Source organism: Carassius gibelio, chromosome A1 (genome assembly GCF_023724105.1).
Source record: "Carassius gibelio isolate Cgi1373 ecotype wild population from Czech Republic chromosome A1, carGib1.2-hapl.c, whole genome shotgun sequence".
NCBI lineage: Eukaryota > Metazoa > Chordata > Actinopteri > Cypriniformes > Cyprinidae > Carassius > Carassius gibelio.
In genome coordinates this window covers 8,453,292-8,477,117 of record NC_068371.1, presented here as the reverse complement: position 1 = coordinate 8,477,117, position 23,826 = coordinate 8,453,292, and the positions used below count along the sequence as shown (strand labels likewise).

At 34.5% G+C, this 23,826-nt stretch overlaps 3 protein-coding genes and 1 pseudogene across 12 annotated transcripts in view; 1 reads left to right on the top strand and 3 right to left on the bottom strand.

The window, feature by feature from the left end:
• Nucleotides 1-3,957: 3,957 nt before the first annotated feature.
• On the top strand, nt 3,958-4,796 carry LOC127995032 (cyclic nucleotide-gated cation channel alpha-3-like). Its single transcript, XM_052591849.1, has 2 exons — nt 3,958-3,991; nt 4,201-4,796. Exons 1-2 carry the CDS (start codon nt 3,958-3,960, stop codon nt 4,794-4,796), a joined length of 630 nt encoding a protein of 209 aa, XP_052447809.1.
• A 3,553-nt stretch (nt 4,797-8,349) lies between these two features.
• On the bottom strand, nt 8,350-10,660 carry LOC127994876 (uncharacterized; annotated as a pseudogene).
• Nucleotides 10,661-14,984: 4,324 nt separating this feature from the next.
• Nucleotides 14,985-19,475, bottom strand: LOC127942916 (interleukin-10 receptor subunit beta-like). Of its 2 annotated transcripts, XM_052539036.1 has the most exons (8): nt 19,305-19,475; nt 18,070-18,187; nt 17,660-17,826; nt 17,399-17,553; nt 16,998-17,160; nt 16,645-16,766; nt 15,690-15,896; nt 15,299-15,603 (listed from the first exon to the last, which is right to left on the bottom strand). In XM_052539036.1, the coding sequence occupies exons 1-8, from the start codon at nt 19,372-19,374 to the stop codon at nt 15,580-15,582; spliced, it is 1,026 nt and encodes a 341-aa protein (XP_052394996.1). In that variant the 5' UTR covers nt 19,375-19,475; the 3' UTR covers nt 15,299-15,579. The 2 variants fall into 2 exon arrangements, with proteins under 2 accessions (XP_052394919.1, XP_052394996.1); XM_052538959.1 differs by having other exon boundaries at nt 14,985-15,896.
• Nucleotides 19,476-21,018: 1,543 nt separating this feature from the next.
• Nucleotides 21,019-23,826, bottom strand: part of LOC127978590 (dystrophin-like) — a 110,639-nt gene continuing 107,831 nt past the window's right edge. For 6 of the 9 annotated variants that reach the window (XM_052583398.1, XM_052583469.1, XM_052583618.1 and 3 more), the window contains one exon: nt 21,019-22,752. In XM_052583398.1, coding sequence (XP_052439358.1) covers nt 22,655-22,752 — 98 coding nt within the window. In that variant the 3' untranslated portion in view covers nt 21,019-22,654. Of the gene's footprint in view, nt 22,753-23,302; nt 23,329-23,826 lie in introns of all 9 variants that reach the window. The other 3 variants (XM_052583690.1, XM_052583771.1, XM_052583842.1) reach the window with 1 other exon arrangement.

Here is a 23,826-nt window from a genome sequence, read left to right as displayed (position 1 = left end):
AAATAAATTACAGTTTAACAAATATTTAAATAGAAAACATTTATTTTATATAGTAAAAATATTTCACAACATTAATACTTTTGCTGTACTTTGGATCAAATAAATGAAGGCTTGGTTAAATAAAAGAGACTTCTTTATAAAATATTAAAAATCTTACTGTTCAAAAACTGTTGACTGGCATATATAGATTAAAGAAATGTTATACTGTAATGACTAATGATTTATGTATATATATATATATATATATATATATATATATATAGATAGATAGATAGATAGATAGATAGATAGATAGATAGATAGATATATAGATACAGTATTGTTCAAAATAATAGCAGTACAATGTGACTAACCAGAATAATCAAGGTTTTTAGTATATTTTTTATTGCTACGTGGCAAACAAGTTACCAGTAGGTTCAGTAGATTGTCAGAAAACAAATGAGACCCAGCATTCATGATATGCACGCTCTTAAGGCTGTGCAATTGGGCAATTCGTTGAAAGGGGTGTGTTCAAAAAAATAGCAGTGTCTACCTTTGACTGTACAAACTCAAAACTATTTTGTACAAACATTTTTTTTTCTGGGATTTAGCAATCCTGTGAATCACTAAACTAATATTTAGTTGTATGACCACAGTTTTTTAAAACTGCTTGACATCTGTGTGGCATGGAGTTAACCAACTTGTGGCACCTCTCAGCTGTTATTCCACTCCATGATTCTTTAACAACATTCCACAATTCATTCACATTTCTTGGTTTTGCTTCAGAAACAGCATTTTTGATATCACCCCACAAGTTCTCAATTGGATTAAGGTCTGGAGATTGGGCTGGCCACTCCATAACATTAATTTTGTTGGTTTGGAACCAAGACTTTGCCCGTTTACTAGTGTGTTTTGGGTCATTGTCTTGTTGAAACAACCATTTCAAGGGCATGTCCTCTTCAGCATAGGGCAACATGACCTCTTCAAGTATTTTAACATATGCAAACTGATCCATGATCCCTGGTATGCGATAAATAGGCCCAACACCATAGTAGGAGAAACATGCCCATATCATGATGCTTGCACCTCCATGCTTCACTGTCTTCACTGTGTACTGTGGCTTGAATTCAGAGTTTGGGGGTCGTCTCACAAACTGCCTGTGGCCCTTGGACCCAAAAAGAACAATTTTACTCTCATCAGTCCACAAAATGTTCCTCCATTTCTCTTTAGGCCAGTTGATGTGTTCTTTGGCAAATTGTAACCTCTTCTGCACATGCCTTTTTTTTAACAGAGGGACTTTGCGGGGGATTCTTGAAAATAGATTAGCTTCACACAGACGTCTTCTAACTGTCACAGTACTTACAGGTAACTCCAGACTGTCTTTGATCATCCTGGAGGTGATCATTGGCTGAGCCTTTGCCATTCTGGTTATTCTTCTATCCATTTTGATGGTTGTCTTCCGTTTTCTTCCACGTCTCTCTGGTTTTGCTCTCCATTTTAAGGCATTGGAGATCATTTTAGCTGAACAGCCTATCATTTTTTGCACCTCTTTATAGGTTTTCCCCTCTCTAATCAACTTTTTAATCAAAGTACGCTGTTCTTCTGAACAATGTCTTGAACGACCCATTTTCCTCAGCTTTCAAATGCATGTTCAACAAGTGTTGGCTTCATCCTTAAATAGGGGCCACCTGATTCACACCTGTTTCTTCACAAAATTGATGACCTCAGTGATTGAATGCCACACTGCTATTTTTTTGAACACACCCCTTTCAACTAATTCAACTAATTGCCCAATTGCACAGCCTTAAGAGCGTGCATATCATGAATGCTGGGTCTCATTTGTTTTCTGAGAATCTACTGAACCTACTGGTAACTTGTTTGCCACGTAGCAATAAAAAAATATACGAAAAACCTTGATTATTCTGGTTAGTCACATTGTACTGCTATTATTTTGAACAATACTGTATATAGATAGATAAAGCTGAGCTGTTTTCCATTCTACTTGTCATGACTGAAGTCACACCCATTGTAAAGGCACATGTGAGCGGTGTGACATCATCTTCACACCTCCCCCGTCTCGTGCTGTAATCTGAATATGCAGGATTTTGATGACATTTGTTGTAAAGCTAAACATATGCTGATAGTGGCAGAACTTTATCAGTAGCTTGCACAGGGACGAATATATCACTGAACCTCAATTGGGAACTGAAAAAAGGAAGCTGAAGCTGAAATTTCCCCCAACTTACCAGATGACCAGGCCAAAGGATCAGTGAAGCATGAAAGTTTTCATCTCATAAACATACATACACACAGCTGAAAAAGCTCATGCTCAACATTTTTCCCCTTCTTAATTAAAGGGAAAAGTAACACTACCTTGCACAACACTCACAGAAAAAAACAGCTACCAAATTCTCACTGGGGTGGTGCCTGATATGCACACTTTAGGTCCTAAATGTACCTTTAAGTTAATAATATGTAAAATTTAGATGTATACCTTTGAGTTTTTGTACCACCCCAGTTAAAAATTTGTACCTTTTGTTGTTGTTGTTGTTGTTGAGAGAGTGTATCAAGCAACCTTATTAACAATGTAAAATCTGACATATGAAACAATTGTCAGAAAAAAGAAAAAAAAAACTACATATATTTAAAAAAAATAATAATAAAAAAAAATTAAAGGCTTAAACCGGCCAAAAAATAGGACATTTTGATGAAAAAACTATTTATGGATAATCTAGGTTTAACGTACTTCAGTCATCTTGTAAAATCACTAAACATGTTATTCTTATGTCTAATTTATAAAAATCAGCACAGATTTCACAGAAAGAAAAAGACACATGAACTACATTTTTATTCTAAATACAAAATGCTATTATTAATCAGATGTAAGAAGATGTGTACTGTACAAGATACACAGCAGGTTTTTCAGGAGGCTTTTGAGGAGTGTTTATTTGCATATCACAAAAACATGATTGCATTACATTGCATTATGTTATTACTCCATGGCTTCAGAGAAAACCTAACTCACTGGCATTAGTCTTTATCGCATGAGCACTGTTGTTTTTATTTATATAATAAATATGTGTGTGTGTGTGTGTGTGTGTGTGTGTGTGTTTCTGGACTCATTCTAAAGAGTGGACATATGGCCGAGTTTTGGAGCCTTATGTGGATCAAGACTTCCAGTAATTGTGGCCGATAGCTGTTTATGCAGGACAAAACATGAACTGGAAGATCATAATAGTGGTATCATAATAGAGTTTGGCCTGTGGACCAGCAGGGGGCTCTGGGCTCCATGCTATATTTGTGTTTGTGCTGTAGAAATCTTTTCATTTAGACTTTGAAATAAACAGATTCATTGATTGATTTTATATGGATAATTCGTTTTTTTAGCTTGAATATGTGCTATATAGTGTATGTATGCTGTATAGGTCTGTATATTATTATTATTATTTAATGTTTATTCAGCAAGGACACATTATATTGATTAAAAGTGACAGTAAAGACATTTATGTCACACAATGTTTATTGCCCTTCTTATGAATTTTCTATTCATTAAAGAATACTTGTAGATAAATGTAGCATATTTTCCACACAGATGTTATGCAGCACAACTGTTTTCGACATTAATCACAATAAATGTTTCTTTAGCTTTTTTAAATACCAAGTCTATTTTAACGTATTATAATTAGTATAACAACAAATTATAATTATTTTTACAGGTATTATTTTAGGATACATTCAGTAAGGTAAGGAGTCAGGGGACTTAAACAATTCAAACCACACAGCGGTACAGCAATTAGATCAGGACTATCAACAGCACCTAACAAGAGCCATCTCTGGAGACTTATGATGTTAGCATGCTCATTAGAAAACCAAGAACCTTAACTGGACTTAAACAAGATCTTACTAAAGAGTTCTAAAGGTACAGGACTTGTATATGGAACTTGTACTTGTGTCTTTTTTCACATCTGTTGTTTTTATATGGACCCTTGTGTTGCAAATCAATACACTTCTGGTAAGTCTACCCACCTGGATTTTTTTTCTTTTTCTTCTTCTTTTTTTTTTTCATTAAAAAAATGTGGTTCCATGTTATATTAACAATGACATTTCCGATTGTTCAAATGGTCAGCTGTCAGGGGCCTTGCCTGCACTATTGCTACGCCTCTGAGCATGAGTAGCTAATCGATATAACCCAAACTCTTTAACTGAACTCGATATAACCAGCTATCGGCTGGTCCCGTGCAAAGGTCCAGGCCAAGATCGACTCCATCAAGCAGTACGTGCAGTTCCGAAAGGTCACCAAAGATCTGGAGGCCCGAGTCGTGAAGTGGTGTGACTACCTTTGGATTGAACAGAAGCCCTGCAATGAAAAGGAAGTGCTCAAGAACCTCCCAGATAAGCTCAAGGTGGAGATTGCCATCAACGTGCATCTGGAAACCCTTCGGAAGGTACGTATCTTCCAGGACTGTGAAGCGGGTCTTCTTGTTGAGCTCGTCCTTAAACTCCAACCACAGGTTTTCAGTCCAGTTGACTACATTTGCAAGAAGCGTGACATCGGGCAGGAGATGTACATTATCAAAGACTGCAAACTAGCTGTGGTGGCAGATGATGGCGTCACGCAGTTTGTGGTGCTCAGCTATGGCGCTTACTTCAGAGAGATCAGCATTCTCGGCATCAAAAGAAGTAAAGCCGGTAACTGCAGGACTGCTAACATACGCAGTGTGGGATACTCCAATCTGTTTGCGCTCTCAAAAGGTGACCTAATGGAGGCGTTAACTGAGTACCCAGAAGGAGGATCTGGACGAGGTTGTGGAAGATAAGGACAAATAGTTCCCCACTGAAATAGACCTTTATAGAGGAATCTGGCATCATTTAAGAGGAATTCCTCGATCTCAAAGTATTCCTGCAGGGACATGTACTATTTATAGATGATTCAGTGAGAGTCTTGGCATTTCACAAGACCTAAATCTAATTTGTGAAGGCATGCAAACAATGAGCGATCAGACAGTTTTATTCTCAGTTTTATGCTATTAAGTAATGCAGTGTCTGAATTTCAGGTAGTGTGATTCCTAAACTGAATTTTAGTGAATTTTTCACAGTAGAAAGATTTTTGTTGGAAAAAATTATCTACAAGTCATCCATACTGTGCAGATGTGGGCATGATCCTGTTCAGACTTGCCCTTAATGTGAATCTATTACTTCAGTATTGCTTCTACACAAGGGATTGTAGCCCAACAATTAGACCTAACAAACATTAAAGGATGGTATATATATATATATATATATATATATATATATATATATATATATATATATATATATATATATATATATATATATATATATATAAAACATATTTAATTGAAGTCATTTGATTGATCCCATACAGATACTGACCATGAAATATTTTTTATGAAGGTATAGTTGCTGTTTCATGTGTCAGACATTTATTGCCATCTAGTGGCTTGTCACTGTGTTTAGCTAAAGTCTGCAGGTTTACCTGAGATTTCCTGTAGTTCAATGTCCATTGCATTCCACTAGTTGTGCTTAAAAGAACATGAATATACTGTACTTAGTTATGAGGCAATCACTAAAGCATAAAGGCACACATAGATAAACCTAGCATAGATAAAAGTGCTATTTATTTTTGACATGGTGAGGCACAACTGGATCTACTGTAGATTTCAATTCTTTTAATCTACCCAGTACTTTTGGTCCCAGTCTGTTGCTCTGTGCTGACACTGCTGTTCGCGTGTGTCTCTGAGATCAAGAGAGGAAGAAAGTTTATCTCACGTTATATTCACCTCACACCTGAACAACAAGGCAAATAATGTGCTGTCTTCATTACCAGATGGTGGAATCAACTTCCCTACGAGCAGAACAGACATAAAACCACCTTTCTGTTTTATGAATGATTGCATTATATACTTCACCAATCACCCTGTCTAAATGAGGATTAAGTGCTACACGTGAAATTTGGTGCGATTGTTCTCACCTTGTTTCTGCAGAGCTGACTGCAGCTACTGGATTTCTGAGACTTGCAGACGAATCAAATTTACATTTCTATTCAATGCTATTGATTCAATCATGTGATAACACTAACCCGCTGTCTTCATCTCCATCCTCTTTAATAGATGTAACTGAAGATCTCTCAGACTCTCAGACCTGCCAGAGAAATCAAACCACCATGAATCTGTAAATGCTGTCACAAACAATTCACAATAGAGGGTTTACTGAAGCTGGAGGATAATCTATATTTACACTCCAGATTGAATCTGGTCTCTGATGCTGTCGGGCAGATCCTGAAGAGCTGGAGGAGCCTTCACAGCCATCAGGACGATACTGAAGGGTCAGACCTAGATAGATAAGAGTTTTGCAAGAGTTGGACTAATTACATGAGAGGTAATGTGTAAAGCAGTGTGTGTTCGTGTGTGTGTGTGCAATGCTTACAAACATGGGGTGCAGTCACTTCTTACAGTTGAAATATTGGATAAAGTGCTCAAGGCCACAGAGGGAAACTTCTTCCATGCACAACCCCTTTGATTATATCCCGCATTTGGTATTTTTAAGAAGAAAAAAAAAAAACTCTTAATAACATTAACAGAATATTATAAAACAAATCATTCAATTCCTGGATTCTAATTGTGCCAGCTATGATATAAAACATAAAATCCCACTTCTAGACATTTCGTTCTTTGGGAAATCGTTTCAACCTGTGATGTGCAAAATTGTGTTTTTGTGCAAATTCTTAACAAACCTTTCCATCAAGAAATTTCATCTGAGTTGGAGGGACATGCACACCTACAGCATTGCCTTTAGTGACAGTGTATTGCGGCAGTGGACACAAATGGAAGTCCAGGTCACACTCCAGGTAAAGCGGAGCTGGTTAGAGGCAGAAACATGTGGTGCAGGATTCTCAATTAAAATACAAAAGATAGCGTTAATTCAAATTAACTCACTCAGCACCATTTTGGATGGCTCTCGAGTGACATTTCCTATTTTTTCTTTGTGGCTTGCCACTCAACCATACACACATGTAAGAGCATTTTTCACGTATTTTCCGCAAATTCAGACATATTACAAAACCACATTTGGCATATCAGGTAAAAGACTGTAATTCAGGAATTTTAGGAAAAATTATAAGACAAAAAAGTCCCTTTTAGAAGGTAATGGAGTGGGGAAAAAACACTTGCTTCCCGTACCTTTAGACTGAATAATGGAATCGTGAGTTTCATATCCGCTTCAGGCATTCTGACAGGAACATGCCTCAATGCATTCACAGCCTGAAAACCACAACACAGCTTCATCCTCAATCTCACAAAATATGCACTGTTATTACATATCTCCAATGCTGAACTGAAACTTTGCGGCAATGCTCACACAGAATGAAGCTCTATAATTTGGAAGCTCTAATAGATTTGGATAATATTTTCAGTTACTAAAAATATTAAAGTTGTAAAATCACAATTATAAAGTGTGTCATAAAGAGTTCTACACAAGGTCTGCACGATAACCATAAGCAGTCTCTCACTGGTTCGTTAGGTTGGTCTTCAGGTATAAATGTATTGAAGGTGAAGGTCAGAAGTTTTTCTGGTGTGAGCTCAAAAAGACATGGCTTCTCATTCTCATCTGCAACAAAACAGAAAAATATCCAAAAAAAAAAAAACATGCATTTGGATGATATGGATATTTAAAACTATAACAATGTACTGTAATAGCAATAGACACTACTGCTGAAATGTCTGGGGTAGGTAATATTATTATTATTATTATTATTATTATTATTATGTTCTTGAAGTTTCTTAGGCTCACCAAGGCTTTCTATATATTTGATGTATTTTAAAATGTAATTTATTCCTGTGATGTCAAAGCTACATTTTCAGCATCATTACTCAAGTCTTCAGTATCACGTGATCCTTCATCCTAATATCCCAAATTGCTCAAGAAACATTTATTATCATTTGATTTTTGAAAGTATTTTTTGTGGAAGCCATGATTTTTCAGAAGATTTTGTTAGGATTCTTTGATCAGTCGAAACTTCAAAAGAACAGCATTTATTTTTAAATGTTGAAGAGATTTTTGTAAACGTAAAAGTCATTACTGTCACTTTTCATCAAAAGAAGTATTAGTTTAGCTTCTTTAGTAAAATCTTTGTCTCCCTGCAGACTCCTGGTTATGCGAACAAGCTCTCTTAGTGACACCAGTCTCTTGTTAATAAGACATTAAAGAACAGCTTCAATTAATCAAAACACAGTGTAACATTATTATACTTATTAGTACAGTCAAGCATTTCATTTACAAGCACTAGTAATCAAATTAGTTTAACGACATTCAAATTAAATTACATTAAAAGGGCTAAGTCTGAGTTATGAGTTATGTTGACTTTCGTGCAGTCTGCTGGAAGAGTCTGAGCACTCTGAAAATAGCAGCAGATTCTGGGAGCTTTAACACAGAGATGTTGAATAAGTCTTAAAGATATGAATTTTAAGATAATGACTTGAGCTAGATGCTAATGCGTACATGCAAAAAGTACTGCAGTATCAAGATGCAATTTCATGATATGAGCTTAACATACCTACTCAAAACTATGTATTTTCCCACCATCAGTGATGTATGTACTTGTAAAACAAGTATGCAAATTGGGACACAAACTAACTTAAAGATACAGGCTAGAAACATTGACAGATGTCAATAAAAAAGACACTAATATATTCAAATATTTCAGTGTGACACTTTCACATACTTGTCCAACATGTCGCAAAATTCGCCGTGAGGAAAGTTTAGTTGAAGATCTTGAAGAGGCCACTGACTTGCCACTGTATTTTAGCTGAAACGCACATAAAATGTATGAGCATTCAGTGGAAAGTGACACAAAATGTTCAATATGAATCAAACCATTACACTGGCTTACTTTGTATGCAGCAAGTGCCTTAAGGCTTTAAGTTTCTGTTCTGTTGAACATGGGTCATCACACAGATCAACCTGCCTAAGAATAAAACACACTATCAAGGGTTGTCTAGTTCACCCTATAATATTGTTTGCAAACTCAGAATATTTATCTGTGATATATGTTGTATAATCACATAGAGCAACACACCAGCAGATATGATTGTTTTTTTCCTTTTGTTGGACCTTCTTCAAAAATGCAGCTTCCTTCATCACTCTTGTTTGGTCTGCAATGTTGGTATAGGACATGGCTTCAAGAAATAAAACACAAAGGTATCTTGCATTAAATAAATGTAATTTGTGGTCACATCGATTCAAATTTGATTAGTTTTATGTTGTTTTACAAATCCAATCCAAATCTGTTTGTGTATGGTTTAAAATCTGATTAAATCATTAAAATTGGATTTCAGTGTTTTCGGCCGTAACACTCAGACAGCAGCACAAAATAAAGTGCTACATACAAATAAAGAATGGCCTTAGAAGACCAGAAACGCTCCACTGTAAATGGCCATTTTCAGGTCGGGTAACTTGTAAAAGGGGGCATGTAATTGGGAGACTATTAAATGGAGTGCTATTTATTATTCTCTAAGCTCCTCTCTGCTGAAAGGACCAGATTAGATCAGCAATTTCCATGCAGGTCCGGGAAAGTTTTTGCTTTAAAGTGGAAGTTTGATACTGGTGGACCACCATAACTCTTTGTCTTTTGTAGGGGCAAAAACATCACTCTGCGTGACCAATTCCAGTTAAAAAGCCTGGTGGAAACATCAGCATTCCAGCACGCAGACACTGTAGCCTTTACCAAACGTTCATTTCCTGGGTTTTAGCTCTTTACATGCACCTCAGAGGCCCTCTGGATGAGAAATGGTGTTCTTACCCTCCCGGAGGACCTTGTATCTCATTTAGTTTTGTGGCTGGAGAAGCATTTTAACGAGTCCTGTATGTGTATCTGTATCTGTGGTGGATACCTACAGTTGAGGATCAGGTTTGGTCTTCTTCTTGCTACCCTAGAGCAAAAACAGAAAAATATGATTGTATGCTTCAACCAGAATACCTAGTAGTAGTATTACTAACACTGATCATGTCATTGTATATTTTTTATCTAATAAACTTATATAGAAACTAATATAGAAACTGCATGCTTTAAACAATACCACAACTAAAGGCTTTGCAGGTTTATGAGAGTAATTCTGTGTATGTTTCCCACATTTGATGGCTTTGATGGTATGAAGTCAAATCAAATTCAATTCAATAAGCTTAAATTTGTCTCACCAAACCTCTCTCTGCTGACTGCTTTTAATGGGCCAAAATGAAACAGACCTAAGCTAATTCAAATTCCTGCATCTATACAGCTGAAAACTTTTCAGACCCTGTAGAAAAAAACCAGCACGACCTTGTTTTCTGTTTTGGATTCTGGTCGTCTTGCTCAGCTTGAAAGAGCAATATTTTTGCTGGTGAACAGCATGGCTTGGCTTGTCCTCCAGCAGGAGTAGCTCCAAACCAGCAGTGAAATACACCGTGATTGAAGCTGATCTTTTCAAAACTGACATAAGTTTCAGAATACCTTCTCCCAGGAGGGAGTCGTTTTAAGCTCATAATGGGAAGTAACAGCTGGAGGTTTTCCATCAGAAGTCTTCTGCTCTTCAACCAAATGATCATCATCTTTGCCGTTTCCTTCAGGTTTACTGAGGCACAGAAAACACAAATGCCATTCATGTTTGTGCAAAAAGCATCTGATCATTAAGGATGTTGCTATGTCGTTGCTAAAGTGCTATGAGTGCTTTGAACATATTGCATTTGGCATTGCTAACATACTGCAATCTTTTTTTTTTTAAAAGCTATTTTTGCTTTTTGTTAGGTTCCTGGACGGTCTGCCATTGTGCCTATTTGCCTCCTAAAATGAGCTTTATTTTATTTATAAAAAACATATATATATTATAATGAAATACAGCTTAAACATTTATTTTTTTCAATTTTTTTCAGCTCTTTGCTGTTTGTTTTCAGATATTAAAATATCCTGGAATATTAGAAAAATAATACAGTAGGTTGATGGTTGCCTTTTTTATGTACTTAATTTGGAAATGCTTTGTTAAAGGGGGTAAAATACGGACATCGAGCACCTCCAAGAACATATTGATGAGTTTCTTGGGAATAAACAACAACAGCTTTATAACATTACATCATACTTCCTCCCATATTCTTTCCGCTCTGTCACGTTTCTTTCAGTAACAACATGAAGTGTTTTCCTCTGACCACAGAGTTCTATCAAAATTCTCCAGTGAAAACTTTTTGGATCAATGAATTTTTTTTGTTTCAGATCAATGACCCAAACAAGAAGTCAAAACTAAACCATGTCTACCATGTAAACATTCCACAAACATTTGCATGCAAGAAATGAATTGTATTCTTTTATAACAAGAAGTGAAAAACCAACCAGAACCTTTCCTACTTCAAAGCCACTGAAATGCAGTTCAGCCTGAACTACACTGTTACTCTTCGGTCTGGCAAAAGCCCCTGAAAAATTTACATACAAAGACACAATTATACATTGATGTGAAATCACATCAGTTTCTTAAGATACCAGTTACGTTAGTGGCCTGTTAGTCAGCTACAGGCGTAATGTTTAAGAAACAAACATTAGAAAAATATTCATTGAGTAGTGTAGTTTATAAATATTCTATATTCCATGTATTCTCTCAGTTGATATGAGAGACTACATGGAATATAGATTATTTTTAAACATTTTGACATAAAAGTTTTGTTTAATTGAAAAAAAAAAAACACATTTATTTCTATTCATATTTATTTCTAAGCAAATAACGGGGAAAATTTCTAGTGGAAGGTTTAAACACGTAACGTTACCGGAAGTCAGAGGCTGATGATACTGTAAACCACACAACGTCGCCATCAAACAAAGAGTTTTATTTGAAATCCACTGGTTTAGGTGTTCTGTAATTTCACTGTAAAACATTTCACATTGGTTAAACTTAGAAACGAAAGTTCACCTGCTGCCTTAAAAATGTGAGATACTCTGTTTCAACTCAAGAAGTTAAGTTTTACAATTTAACAATTTATTAAACTAATGGTCATTTGTTGTTTCAACTTAAAACAACTTACTATTTTACATTATCAGTTCAAGAAAACTCAAATCAGCTCATAATAAAGAGACTTGTAACTGGTCTTCTCAAAAATGTAAGAACTTTATTGAAATAAATTCAAGTAATGTTGTACAAGCATTGGTTTGAGAATACAAATTCTTGTAGGAAAACAGGTTTTAAAAAGCCATTTAAGAACACAAGTGCTTAAACATCCATTTCATCAAAACATCCAAGTTTCTCTAATAATGTACAGAACTAGAAGAAAGGTAGATGAGTGGTATAAAAGAGGTATAGAAAATGTAAATGGGGGGGGGGGGGCATGAATTGGGGAAAAATGAGGAGTAATCATACTAAATGCATGTTATTTTTTTGTTTAGTAGTGTCCTGAATAAGATATTGTCCATAAAAGATATTAACATTTAGTCCGCAAGACAAAACATTGCTGAAATTGTTAAAATAACCCCACTCAAAAGTTTGTGAACCCTTGGTTCTTAAAACTGTGTTCTGTCACCTAATGATCCTCGACTGTCTTTCTGTTTTGTGATGGTTGTGCATGAGTCCCTTGTTTGTTCTGAACAGTTAAACTGAGCAGCAGTCTTCAGAAAAATCTTTAAAGTCCTGCAGATTCTTCAGTTTTCCAGCATCTTTGCATATTTGAACCCTTTCCAGCAGTGACTTTATGATTTTGAGATGCATCTTTTCTGACTGAAGACATTTGAGGGACTCAAACACAACTACACTGTAAAACCTGACAAGTAAACTTAACTCAAACCGTTTGAGTAAACAGATTGCCTTGATTTAAACCATGTAAGTTTTAAAACTTTGCATTCAAATAATTAAGTGATTAACTAAGTGCTGATTGAGAATTAGTGATGAACAGCTGCTGTTAACAAACAGAATCACTGAAGAAAAGAGAAACACAAGAACTACTACAACTGACTTCAGACACAGACTTAGATGAAATCAACTGTAATAAAATACATGAAATCTCTCAAGATCTGATTAAACAACCCCACAAACAGCATCACCAGCTCCACTTATTAATAACCAGACTGACTTTATTTCTGTCAGACGTCTACAGAAGATCTTATTGAGAATGAACTAAGGTTTAGATGTTGATTTATTGTTTCATTCGAAGTAACCATGTTAGAGATCAGTGTTTGCTTTAGTTGGGCTCTTGACCCTTGACTTCTGTCTTAGTCTTTTCTCTGGCTGTTATAACCGTGTGTTTCTAAAACATATTTGTTGTAACTCGAAAGCCCAGAAGAAATGCCATCAGGTGTTAACCTGTACCTAGATGTAGGTTGTTATACTTTATATCGGTGATGATAATCATCAATTATTGAACTGCTAGGAGTCTAATCTCTGATGAAATAAGTGTTGTGTAATTTGATTGGTTATAGTGAAAGTGATTCTAAGAGCCAGTGGTTCTGTAATAATCAGTTAATACAAAGACTTTGGTCTTCTACGGTGTCAAACAGTCACACACAGACATCAATAATCAGAATATGAACCTCAACAATGGTGACCATAAAAAAAAAAAAAAAAAAAGCTGCAGAGCATGCTGGGAGCCATGGATGAGTTTTGTACTACAATAGTACCCAGCATGCACTGCAGCATGTTTTTTTGTCACCATTGTTGAGGTTCATATTCTGATTATTGATGTCTGTGTCTGACCAACTACTGGGATGGAATACAAATGTATGTGTACAAAATGTTTATGAAGCCATTTTTATATTAACTGATTATCACAGACTCTTAGGGTCACTTGTATTAGATTCACTTCTACTAATTACACATTTGTTTCCTCAGAGATTAGACTCTGTACAGATCAATATTTGTGAATAATAATGCATAATTATCATCACCTATATGAAGTATAACAACCTACACCCAGGTACAGGTTAACACCTCATGGCATTTCTTCTGGGCTTTCGAGTTACAACAAATGTGTTTTAGAAACACACAGTTATAACAACCAGAGAAAAGACTAAGACAGAAGTCAAGGGTCAAGAGCCCAACTAAAGCAAACACTGATCTCTAACATGGTTACTTCAAATGAAACAATAAATCAACATCTAAACCTTAGTTCATTCTCAATAAGATCTTCTGTAGACGTCTGACAGAAATAAAGTCAGTCTGGTTATTAATAAGTGGAGCTGCTGATGCTGTTTGTGGGGTTGTTTAATCAGATCTTGAGAGATTTCATGTATTTTATTTCAGTTGATTTCATCTAAGTCTGTGTCTGAAGTCAGTTGTAGTAGTTCTTGTGTTTCTCTTTTCTTCAGTGATTCTGTTTGTTAACAGCAGCTGTTCATCACTAATTCTCAATCAGCACTCAGTTAATCACTTAATCACTTAATTGCAATGTATATCTTCTTTCAGTGAACTCAACTGAATTAAGTTCAGAGTACTCCTAACTGTTAGTTTTTTCAACTTAAATGGTTTAAGGCAATCAGTTTCCTCAAACGGTTTGAGTTAACATAACTTGTCAGGTTTGAGTGAGGCTGTGTCTGAAGTCAGCTGTTGTTCCTTTCTCTCTTTTCTTCAGTGATTCTGTTTGTTAACAGCAGGTGTTCATCACTAAAGCTCAATTAATCACTTAATCACTTAATTGCAATGTATATCTTCTTTCAGGGAACTCAACTGAATTAAGTTCAGAGTACTCATAACTGTTAGTTTTTTCAACTTAAATGGTTTAAGGCAATCGGTTTCCTCAAACGGTTTGAGTTAACATAACTTAAGGATATCTGTTTACTCAAACCGTTTGAGTTAAGTTTACTTGTCGGGTATTACAGTCAAGGCAATCGGTTTACTCAAACGATTTGAGTTAAGTTAACTTGTCGGGTTTTACAGTGTATTTAAAAAGATTCAAACATTTACTGATGCTCCAGAAGGAAACAAGATGCATTAAGAGCTGGGGGGTGAAATCTTTTATGTTTTTATCTTACTCAGGTCAGTACTAAATAAAATATAACATGCATTTAGTGTGATCTCTCTTATTTTTTGAAAATTACTCGCATTCTCACAGATTCTGCAAAGGGTGCCCAAACTTTCTATTTGTTTTTCATGAAACCAAAAAAAAAGGTGGGGGCTAATCATTTTATAGACCTAAATGAAATTGATCAGAAATATAAAAACACTTACTTAACACTTAAATAACATAAGTATGTGTGAAGTTTAGTGCTAACAATATGATACAACTATTAAATTAACTGGGCCAAAAGGTAAGAACAATTCAATTTTATTTATTACATATTTCACTATTTTATGAAAACAATACAACCATTTATAGGCATACAATGATATCAGTTTCTCAGAAAGTACATTCATTAATTATCACAATAAACAATGCAAGAAATTATATACAACAGACAGCCATTGCACCACTGCAGTTATACATATATACATAACATATATATATAAATTATATACTTGTGATAATCAAGATCATTCTTAAGTAAATAAGTTCATCTCAGCTTATTGATGACTTCAGCAAACACCCTCAGAGATGCTCGGCTCAGAGCTTGCGTCAGCTATGTTGTAGTAACAAGACTGAGTGCTAGTGGAGCCTTCGAAGCAGGGGCTGTTTGAATGAGTAAATAATGAGTTTTTCAAGCATAACGGGTAGAGATGGTTAGAGTAAAAAATAGGTGCATGATTTATGTTCACCAGGAGTTTGTAGTCCTCTTCCACCTCTTGAATTGGGCCGAGAACAGACGACAAACCAGAGTCCTTGTCCTCGGAAATCTTGCTTTTCTCGCTGAGCTCTTCATATAGATGTTCCTCAGATATGGCACTGATTTTATCATGCTGTTCTTTATGCTGTGCTGAATGATGGGTTGCCTCAGCATTCCAAAATGATGGTACGAATAGATTCTAGAAAAAAATATATGGTTCTTAAACAATATTGTGTACTAAAACAATGACTCTTTTCAGTAATTTAAATAAAGCTGACATAAACCTTATATGAAAATGATAAAGGTTGCCTAGTCACCATTACATTTTACAAACAATCACAAAGACATAACAAATAACTGAAATTCTGAAGTAGAAAACCTGAAATGCTATTTTCTTGTAAAATGGACTCCAACAATCTTTATTTTTAACGACTTAGAATTTTATTAAAAAAAAAAAAAAAAAAAAATATATATATATATATATATATATATATATATATATATATATATATATATATATATATATATAATTATTCAACTGCTAGTAAATTTTACAAATACTTTCAAAGACATTTGAATGAAACATGACATTTTGAAGTAAAAAGACTGAAATATTCCTATATTATATATGAAGTATTTTAATGTAATTTTAATAAACTTTTTAAAAAACAATGTTTTACAGTGCAGCTGAAATATGTTTAAGCTGAATACCATTTTATAAAATAAAAACATGCAGAAATAAATAAAACAAATAAAAAAATGACAAAAGCATTAAAATTAAAACAATTGTGCTGAAACAAATCAAAATGAATGAAAATATAAAAATGAAAGCTAATTTTAAAATTTTAAAATGTCTAAATCTAATCCAAAAATGTTTATGGTCAGATAAGAAAAGTTGTGTATGTTACACATATATAAAACGTAGTGGAATGACAGGAGATCCATACCTTGAGAAGTTCTGGTAGGTTGGTTTTCGGGTACAGGAATCGGTACACTTTATAGATCAGCAAAGCGGCCAAGATTGCCAGAAGAAGAAGGATGGCAGCAGCAATCACACAGCTGATGAGCACTAATGCAAACACACACACACACACACACACACACACACAGAGAGAGAGAGAGAGAGAGAGAGATTGGCACCTTGGGATCCTCCTTGTAGCTTCTCAAAAGGAAACAATTCTTTTGAGTCACTTGAATTATTGATAAATTCTTAATCTATTTTAATCTTGTTGAATATATACATGAATGTATGATTATTGCTTTAATTATTGAAATATTTTGCAGGTGAAGACACACTTACCAGATGTGTTAGTCACACATACGGCAGTACTGAAATGTTTGACATTTCCGTAGCCTTTGGGAATCACCAAGGCCTGAGCACAATATCTGCTCCAGAAATGTAGTCCTTTAATACTCAGTTTAACATAATCTTCTTTGGTTTCAGCAACCGTCTTCTCCACTGCCTACAGGGACAAAGTTCATCTTATGGTTATTGAAGATAATTATAAAATATTTTTTGTTTTTGTTTGTGGTTTCACAATAGTTTATATATATATATATATATATATATATATATATATATATATATATATATATATATATATGAAAAAAAATGGAAATAGATTATTTTTTTGTTCATTATATGAGGACAGAAGCTTGTGAAAATTCCACTGTTACAGAAGAATACATGCATTTTTATACCTCTTCTTCGAAGCCTTCGGTCCAATGTCTGATGATGTAGGACATTTGAGAAAAAATTTCTGCAAGTTTGCCCACTTTCATCACTGGAGCTTGGACGTGCACATCCAAGGTATTACTTTGGATGACAAGATGCACAGTAGGGGGTCCTATGATAGCTACAGGGGTGCAAAGTAGTTCATATAATTATTATTTATGAACATTATATGGACTTAACAACACAACAGAGTTTATAGTGCAAACATAGAGCTGATTCTCACTTACAGTGCTTATATGGTGTAAATATGGCTGTATCAACCCATTTAGAGAACATTCCTTGATCCTCTGCCCGCACTTGAAAAATGTACCTCCCAAATATAGATGGCAGTCTCCCTGCATCACACTTCAGCTCTCTGGTGTTCACGCAGATGGAAGACACATTGTTTTTCAGGCTGCAAGGACAGGATGACAAACACAACAGACAAAATATTTTTGCAAGCATGTAAGGCAAATATGTTATTCATGCAAGTAGAATAGCCCTATTCTTTTCAACTTCTGCAAAAGCTCAGATTCCAGCAGAACCATAGTTCAATGCCTTTTAGCTAGTTACGATGGGTTTATTTCATAATGGCATGCATGCATTTGTTTTTTCTTCTATATTGGAGTATTTAAGATGTATTTTGAGTGATATTTACATATATCTTGCCGTGTATGTCACGTTCCTCATGGGATTGTGTGGAGATGTCCATTCAACAACTGCAGCCATATTGACAGAAGTCACCATCACATTCTGGGGTGCAGCCACATTTGCTTCTAAAGTAAAACAGTATGACCAATCTTAGTAATACATTATACAGCATTTATCGTCTGATAATGTTGTTTAATAAAGAATTATGTTATATATAAAGTACTCCATAAAGAATTTGGATTATTATAAAGTATATAAAGTATTACGAGAGTCCAAACAGCTGATAAAGACATAATATATATATATTTTAACTTCAAATCACTGCTTCTGGCTAAAAATAGGTCCACTATCTGAAATATTGCTTTCTCCAGTGAAAAGGTTATCTCCTCTGAATCAGGAGAGAAATGTGCACAGATGAAGCACCATTTAAATCTAAAAACAGTTTTAAAGAAAAATATAGATGGATTTTGATGGAAGATTTCAAGATTATGAACTTATATTTTTGAGAGAAGCAAAGGTTTAAACACTTTAATGATTCTTACAAACACAGCTCTTCACTTGTTTGGAGGGGAACTTTCCCCTTTTCATGTTCAATAGGTCCACAAGAAATACTGCTTTAATCTGTGACTTTTGTAACTGCATGTATCTTTAAGTATAAACATGTATCTTTGTGCAACATATTTACACTTTGTGCAACATCTCTTTTTCCTCTCTGCTACCCACCAGTTGGTCGTGACCCAGTTTGAAACCCACTGCACTAAATAACTCTTCTGAAGAAATGGCATCCGCAAACAAATGATTCTATGCACAGAATTAACTTTAAAAGTTCCTTTTAATCAGTTGCTATTAGATTGGTGTTCCACTAACCTTTGACAACCAGTGTTTAAATACCTACATTTGTTTTACCATATAAAACATATACTTTATATTTAGCTTGGAAAGTGTACTTTGTTTTCTCTCTCTCTCTCTCTCTCTCTCTCTCTATATATATATATATAAATAGACATTCATACATTTGAAGGAGTCTAAATACTTTTGGGAGGCTTATTAATGCACACTGAAGATTAGATTATATATATATATATATATATATATATATATATATATATATATATTAATAGCACTATTACACTATTATCATTACATTTTCTAATGGTCAAATTAATTAATTAAAAAAAAATAACTTCAAATGGTTACCTAAAATCAATAATTATAATCATAAATAAGCATGCAATTACTCACCAGCATAGTTGGGGTGCACATCTTTTATCACAAAGAATATGAGAGCCCACAGACAGAGTTTCGCAGACATGACTGACAACCACTGCAGGTGCAAGCAGTGGCAGGGATCTTTTAAACTTCAGTGTCTGTCTGTCATGTGCTCAAGGGGAACAGGAGCAACATGACTCAACAGCTTCCTCTTTGAAATGGGGTTAATGAAAAAATAAAAACACTTGTCACAACAGACAAAGATCATGAAGGACAAAAATGCTGAGAATTAGTAAAACAGTATTTATTTGTGTATTTGCTTTTTTTTTTTTGTCAAATGTTGACATCGATATAACTGATATGCTAATTTACATGCAGATTGACCAAAAAAACAACAAAGAAAAAGTAATTATTATTTTTATTATTTTAAAACCAATTTAAACCAATAATTTCTATTGTACCTATATATATATATATATATATATATATATATATATATATATATATATATATATATATTCTTGGAAAGTAAAATTGATGACTACAGAGGGGAAAACGGGGAAACTCTCCTGTGGTTTGGAAATAAACTGGCTCAACACCCCAAAGGGTTAATGTGTTACTTCTCGCCATTCAATTACAGAAGTGTGAAGCATTTATGCAGTTCATAATGCAGCTGCTAGACTTCTCACTAAGTCAAGAAAATCCAATCATAAATCCCCGTTACGTGCCGGTATGTAGCCTATTGTTTAGATCTCTCTTTTTCTGCTTTTACTTTCACTTTTACAGTGCCATGCCTTTGATCCAAGTAATCACCTGATGATCACCGCATTTATGAGAGGTTTCCTGACAGACATTTTGGGCCAAGCGGGAATTGGAGTGAACATTACTGCGGCTGATTTACTGACATTGCGAAATTGACAAAACTGACTATAAATTAGCCTATTTATAAGTTGCTTTCTAGTAGAAGCGCTCTCTAAAAGTATTTTCAAGGTTAGGGAAGAGGACAGGCAAGCAAGTCACGTGATACACATTGTGTTTGTATTAGAAACTTTAGTAAAAGGTTGAGTTCCATCCTCTGTTTTGCTTTTGTAAATAGTGTAGAGACTTACAAATTGTCTTTATTATGTACATTGTTTCTCAATTATCCACCGGTAAGTGTTGCCATGATGGTTTCTAACTTCCGTTTGTGTGCGTCGTGTTCTGGCCTCTGTGGTGGTAACCCATATTAAAACGGTGTAAAAAGAGAAATTGTATTAATACAACTTCTTGAAAATTGCTGAAAACAATGAAAATACATTAATTTTCTGTAAAGCTGCTTTCAAAGGATATGTATTCTGCGCTATACAAATACATGTGAACTGAATTAAAATACAATTATTCATAAAATTATTTCCTCGGTACTTTGTAACATAGGGTACAAATACACAGACTGAAAAATCAATATTTAAAATAAAAAAAAAAACGGCTATAAATTCCGACTGTAATGTTAAACGGTTTAGAATTTAAGATTTTCAAAAAAACATATTAATGATGTAAATAGCATTTATTTTTACTTTTACCTATTTCATGAATGACATAATTCCACTGAACCATGTTCATTTTATAGTACCACGGTAGCTTGACTTCCTTTTAATTATCGAACATTTATTTATCCTAGACATTTTCAGTAGAAATATTCCGGAGTATGTCAGATGATAATGCACTGTGACAAAGCAAATCCATCAAGAAAGACAAACAGTGGCCAAAATGGGTTTCCATTTTTATCAACTAATGCAGCGGCAAGTTAAGAAAATCACAATTACATTTCATTGTCTGGTAAAATATTCCTTTCGCAATTACAAATAATATGCATGATTTCAAAACAAGAGTTAGAATCAAATAGAGCATCTCAGAAATAAAAATGCAGTACTCTGGACATGCTCATCTCCAAGGTGCAAATATGTTTTGTAATTATAACGGTTGTGCATACAATATATAATTCTCATTTATTTCTATATATTTATTCACACAAAGCATAAAAGTTTAATTAAAAGACAAACATCTCCATCACACAGCAACAAACTGATGTTTTACTCATTTCTGTATACCATGCCATTGCTCTCTAGCATATTTAGATGACAAACAAATAACCTCAGATGAACATTTGAAGTTAGACATTGTATTATTAGAACAATGAGTATGCATGACCTTTCATTTACCATTTCTTCCAACATGCCAATATACTGCAAGCTGATAATGATTATTAGAGGTCAATCATTAGCACTGTTGTCACTGTGATCTCCTTAGCTTTAAACTTCATGCTTAATCCCAGTTCTGTAAAATGGGTTGGATGTACTGTACTTTTCTCATAATTTTTTCAAGTATGGAAAAAGAACGAACACCATTCGATTTAAGCACTAAATACATTTTCATTCTGAAACACGGGCTAAAATGTATGGAAGCTCATTTCCAACATTTCCATCACACAATTCAGACTTTTGTTCTCACAATTCGGAAAAAAACATAATAATAATAAAAAAAAAATGCTGGATATTAACTCAGAATTCAGACGTTACTCCCAATTCTGAGTTTACATCACACAACTATATTTTAATGATAATTGCAACTTTTTATTTCAACTGACCTTCTCTGAATTCTGAGTTTACATTCAACAAGATTCCATAAAAATATCTCTAGCACGAGAGTTGTAATTAAAATATAAATATTATGATCATGATTCTTATTGCTTCATTAAGCACGGAAAGAGCATGAAGAAAGTGAATTTCTATGAGGTAGACAGTATATAACCTTAATTCGGATATCTAAATATATATATATATATATATATATATATATATATATATATATATATATATATATATATATATATATATTTAAAACATGACAAAAGTGTGTTTTCTTTTCATGTTGTCTGCAGTAGTTGAATGGGACGGATTACACAGGTTTCAAACACACACACTCTACCGCACACACAAACACGCACAAGTATAACGGGCTTGCCTTTTAATATGCATTTGTTATTTTGTTACAAACAAAATGAGTTGATAAAGCACCCCTGCATATACTCAGTCACCCATTTAGATAAAACCCTTTTTTAAAATGTGCTCCCCTCTGTACAAAGGCATGGCACGCAATGTTACACGTTATCACACACCTGTTGTCGTTTTTTTGTACAATTGCATAGATTTTAAAAAACCTTTGTTTTTATCATTAATAAACAATTCTAGACTCGCTGTAAGAAACTAATGAAACTACTAAAGATCAAATTTACAATGTGGAACCGCGATCCTTCAGAAAAATAGATTTTTATTTATATTTCCATTGTAAACATATCCTGGCCAGTTGTTGACACTACAAAAGCATGCAACTAGGAGAAGACCTCTTCAGTCTAAATCCTGCTCCTCAGTTATTACATTAACCAACGACTCCATGGCATGTCCAATGTTATCAACCATGTGGAAAAGACTTCCCACATTAGGACCTGCGGGAGATGAAAAACAAAATCTGATGTCAGTGCTTGCACATGCACGAACACTAAATGCACTATTGCAAATGCTGCTAAAAATACAGAGAACAGTGTATCTGACAGACATATTTCAGATAGTTTTGAGGGTGGGTGTTTACACGCACAATTTTACAGTTGCAATCTCACACCGATTTCATATGAACAACTTCACTGGCATTCTGTCAGTCAAGCGAATGTGCATGTTTTAATGCAATATTAAGAACAGAATATATAAATGTGTAAACAAAATATGTAAATGTGAGTTTCTTGTGGGGTCATGTCAACCAACTTAATTAGGCAGAAAAACTGTTTTCAACACTGATAAGAAATATTAATTGAGCAGCAAATCAGCATATTAGAAAGATTTCTGAAAGATCATGTGCTGAAGCTGAAGACAAGAAATTGAAAATATTACTGTTTTTACTTCAAATAAATGCAGGTTTGGTGAGTAAGAGACTTCTTTAAATCAGTGTTAAAGTGGATAAGTAAGGATGGAAAACAGGAAAGGGTTAATAACAATACTAACCTCTCATGGGTTTAGCCGTCCACCTCCTTAGACAGAGGAAAACAGGAAATAAGAAAGATCAGTAAAGTTGGGAGTATGGGGATAGGCAGTTAGACTGAATCTTAACAGGATCTGTAATGCCAGCACAATGAATGCAACAGGACTGCATGGAGGATCATATATAACTGATATTTATATAGTCCAATGCTTTAATTATCTAAAAAACATATGTAAGTCGCACTTGGACTATAAGTCGCATTTATTAAGAACCAAGAGAAAACATTACCGTCTCCAGCCGCGAGAGGGCGCTCTATGTTTTCAGTGTAGACTACAGGAGCAGTGAGCAGCATAGAGCGTCCTCTCGCGGCTGGAGACGGTAATGTTTTCTCTTGGTTCACGTCAAATTAATTTTGATAAATAAGTCGCTCCTGACTACAAGTCGCAGGACCAGCCAAACTATGAGAAAAGTGCGACTTATAATCTGGAAAATACGGTAATCAGTAAGGTTTTTTATTTTATGCATTTGTAATTTTGTGCTTCTCACA